At 34.2% G+C, this 4,201-nt stretch overlaps 1 protein-coding gene across 1 annotated transcript; it reads right to left on the reverse strand.

Annotated features, from left to right (window-relative positions):
- Positions 1 to 384: 384 nt before the first annotated feature.
- LOC117115269 lies at positions 385 to 2,649 on the reverse strand. The gene is made up of 2 exons (XM_033258983.1): positions 1,495 to 2,649; positions 385 to 774 (listed from the first exon to the last, which is right to left on the reverse strand). The coding sequence occupies exons 1-2, from the start codon at positions 2,647 to 2,649 to the stop codon at positions 385 to 387; spliced, it is 1,545 nt and encodes a 514-aa protein (XP_033114874.1).
- Between the last annotated feature and the right edge of the window lie 1,552 nt (positions 2,650 to 4,201).

The raw sequence follows: 4,201 nt of genomic DNA on the forward strand, positions 1-4,201 counted from the left end.
CTCTCAGACAGGTCGAGGAATATTGAATAAAAAGAGAAAACATAATCATAAAAACACCAGTCGAACGAGAGCCAAGAGAGCGAGAAGAACCTCCGATATATTCGAATAATAAAAATATTTATATCAAATATATATCAAAGTGCAGTTAACTTATACTTTTGGCACGTATGCAAAAGATTGTTGGTTGAAAATTTATTTGTTCGAATTCTCATCTCTTTCGGTGTATATGGTTTGAGATCGATGAATAAGTATCCGTACGATTCACGTGTTGCGTCATGGAATGCCTCTTGTAAGAACCGTATTTTACCTGGGTACATTTGCTTTGCTATGTTCATTATTTGCGTTTTATCTCGAGGATTTTTAAATAACACTATATAATGAGCATTAAGAGTTATTGTACGAATCTCTTTTGATCCATAGAAGAAAATTTTGCATTATAAATATTACTGATATGTTTCTGTGATGAGAACCTTTAGTAAACAGATTTACAACACGTTTGTCACGGCTACACTCCGTCATAAGATCATCAATGATTACTAGGTGATTTTTACTGGCTTCAAAAGCATCTATAGTTTCTACAGGAATACCTTCTACAAAGTTAATGTTGGTAGCGGAATTACTCAATTCAGTAAACAATGGTTGATATTCACCGTAACACCATGTAATATCATCAAGTTTTTTATCGAAATAATTATTTTGTAACAGTTTTTTCACAAAGACTGATTTCCCGGATGATGTTGGCCCACTAATTACAGCCGTAAATGGTGTTACCAGCTTGAAAGACATTTTTATTGTGATTAATTTAATGATTGTCTGAAGGTATAAAGTATAAGCACACACTCACAGACGCCCACAAAATTCTCTTCAATGTAACAGTTGTGCGTGGTGTGTTCTGATGATGATGATAATAATAATAATAATAATAATAAATGAGCTGTGTCGCATCGTTTGTCATTCAGTCTTTTAACATAATTATCAATCTCTCCATTTTTCTACTCTCTCACACTCTTCTCTCTTTCATGACGAATCAAAAACAATATAATTTACTAAGACATATCAATTTCAATAGAAATGTATTTTATTTATATAAAATAGAAACTTAATGCGCTTTTTAAATAACAACATGTTTTTATATACTTCAATAATTCTATACATTTTAATGCTTAACTTAAATACACACCTTATGTTATTGATAGGCCTATATGACTATGTTTAATACAATATTTATTTAATAATATAATAACTACAGTTCACCAAACAAAGCCATTTATATGGTACTGTTTTATAGTCATCAATGATAATTCTTTTGTCATAGACAATTCTGTAATCTTTCTTGGCAACCTCATTTACAATTTTTCTTTTTTTCACTTTTCTCGTTATTCTTTTAGTATCAGTAGTTGTAATTTTATCAGGCCCTATCCCTTTTACCATGTTACGAATTGTATCGAAATTAATAACTTTTGAATTTTCAAAATTTAACGTTAACCCCTTTACCTTGCATACGCTCTTTCCAGAGTCTAGCATGTACGCATAGTTTTTCGGACCTCCCGACACAAAACATTTTATATAGTTCCCGTCTTTTTTATCAATTTCGTTGGTTAATTCCCCTAAATAATCGCCCGTAGGGGGTTGCCATTCACCATTTTTTGATACATAAACAACACTATCTGTATCGTAATACAACACACGCTCTTGCAGAGCTTCTAGAAGCTCGTAAAGTTTCAACCTAGCTGAGGCTGTTGTAAATGCGGCAATTACTACGTTAACCTTCCTATTTACTTGAATCGATTGCTCATCGCTTTCGTACTTTACCTCAGCTAAGTGGTCATTTACAAAGTTTATATCGTTAACAAGAACGGTGGGGTCAGATAACAGATCATAAACAGTGTTAGGTTCCTGGGTGTAAATTGTTTTTGGTAGGTTTTCCTTTTGGCCAAATTTCCCCCAGAATGAATTTAGCATAAGCTTAGCTAGGGATCTTAAACCGGGGTTGTGTGCTATGTTTTCTTTTCGCAAGTGAATACCTTCAATTTGTTTGTATTCTTCAATATATTTTTCTTTGTCATTTTCTGTAGCACACCACTCTGGCCAACCAGATGCTTCCTGTTTTAATTTAAGAAAGGTGTTTATATATTCAGTGAATAACCCTGACGAAGGATTTTGTGGATCATAAACGCTTTTTTCCGGAAAATGCCAAACAACATCTACTCTAGTAATTTTATAGCCAACCTCTGTAGCTTTTTTAACCTCCGTTGTAACCCATGTACCGGTAAGCTCTCTTTCTGAATCGGTATGATTGCAAGAGTTCTGAATCTTATTTTCTATGCACGTTCGACATAGAGGAAACAATAGTTTTCCACCTGAACGAAATGGTAAAACGGGGTGAAGCAGTTTTTTTGGAGCTGTAACTGTGCATTTTATAAGTCCAAAGTATTTGTTTATATCTGTAGATAAACCTTTAGTAGCCAAAATTTCTGGGTGACCTATTGGGTAAGTCCCATATTTGTTCACGTATGGATACAAGGATGTGAAATCTACATAATGAATTTCTTCACCCTCACCTGCCTCATAATATAAATGTGCCGCATTTGTTCTACCCCTGAAAAAAGGCGTCTCTCGGGTTAAGCTTAGGGTGTATGAATGGAACATCGAAAATCGTTTCTTTTTCGCTATTGGGTAGAGAGTTTTTAATTACTTTCCAATCATGCTCCCACATTTCAATGTATTCGAAATCGGGAAATTGTTTTTTAAGAAAATTCGCTTTCTCTACAGTTTTTAGATAGCTCTCTATCATTGGCTCTTTTGTAAAGTGGTTGATATATTCGCTTCTATAGCATTTAGGACATCCGTGGTACAAGCATCCCATGTATTCGAAAATCAATTTAGTGTTGTTTACAAAGCAAGCCCCATCTACGCGATATGGTCCAAAAACTTTCTCCCCCCGTTTCTAGCATGGTGAATGTGCACTCCACGTTGTTTTGACTCGTAGCATAACCATTCTAGGCTACCGTATGAGTGATTATCTATAGTTAAGTAATTGGCTAGAGGAAACACGGCTATGGTATCGGGGGTTAAAAAAGTCCGAGAAAATACGTGAATACACGCTGAAGCTATTGTCATTAGACCCTTAGAAAAGGGGTCGACACCCCCTTTAATGGCATGATTTTCAGACGTCGTAACGCTTAAAAAAAGATGTCTGAAGGTTAAGCAACATTGTTTCAGTATATCAACATCGCTAATACAGTACTCAATTAACTCTTTCTTGAAATCAAATGTTTCGTTATTCTTAACTTTTTCGTTGTACCACTTGTAAAACCCATCTCTAGCTGTAGTAGACATTTTATCGGGTGAGTAGAACGACGCATCGGGATAAGGGCCTACGTAGTTTTGATTAGTTAAAGTGTTAAAGTAATGGGGAAAAAACCCTTTCTTAAGTTCTTTAATACCAAACGTTTTTGGAAAACTTAGTGGCATCGGTATGTAGGAGAGAGAATCTATAAAACGAAATTTAGTTTCTTTTACTTGAATAGAAATTAATTTACCACCCCTCGACACTACGTTTGAACGATACTGTTAGCATAAAGATATTGCATTACAAAATAGCTGTCGTAGCCTTGAAAATTATGAGCAATACAGGTAATATTTTCTTTAAACGGGCAGTGCTTAAATATATAATCGCAAAATTGGGTACAGGCTGTTTCTCCGTAAAATGTATGAGTTTTTTCACCACAAATATCGCATTCGTCAGTCTTTTTCATCGTCTATGCATTTCAAACAACTTTTCTTAAGTACACACAGATTTGGTTGGTGAGTCCCCGATTCCTGAGTGCATTCAAAATCAAAGAAAAAGTATTTTTGAATGGAATTTTTTAAGGCTTCATCATTTTTGAATTTCTTTTGAGTTTTATCGTCAGTAATTTGAACCATGAAGCATTTATGATCGTAGCTAACACCATTTAAACAAATTCTACAAAAATAATTATCGCACTTATGATTTTTAAAAATTAATCTTCTGCAATTCAAACACTGCTGAAATTTACTGCAGGTCGTAGCGTACACCTTTTTAGTAGTTTTATGATTATTAAAGCAAACTAAATTTTTAAAAACACGATTACAATCAACACATTTCTTAACAACGTCTGTATCTACGGAGGCTATGCAGCCATTACATTTACATAATTCACAGGTATATTTACATTTA

Source organism: Anneissia japonica, unplaced genomic scaffold, assembly GCF_011630105.1.
Source record: "Anneissia japonica isolate Jap-2015-1 unplaced genomic scaffold, ASM1163010v1 scaffold550_len331619_cov169, whole genome shotgun sequence".
Classification (NCBI taxonomy): Eukaryota; Metazoa; Echinodermata; class Crinoidea; order Comatulida; family Comatulidae; genus Anneissia; species Anneissia japonica.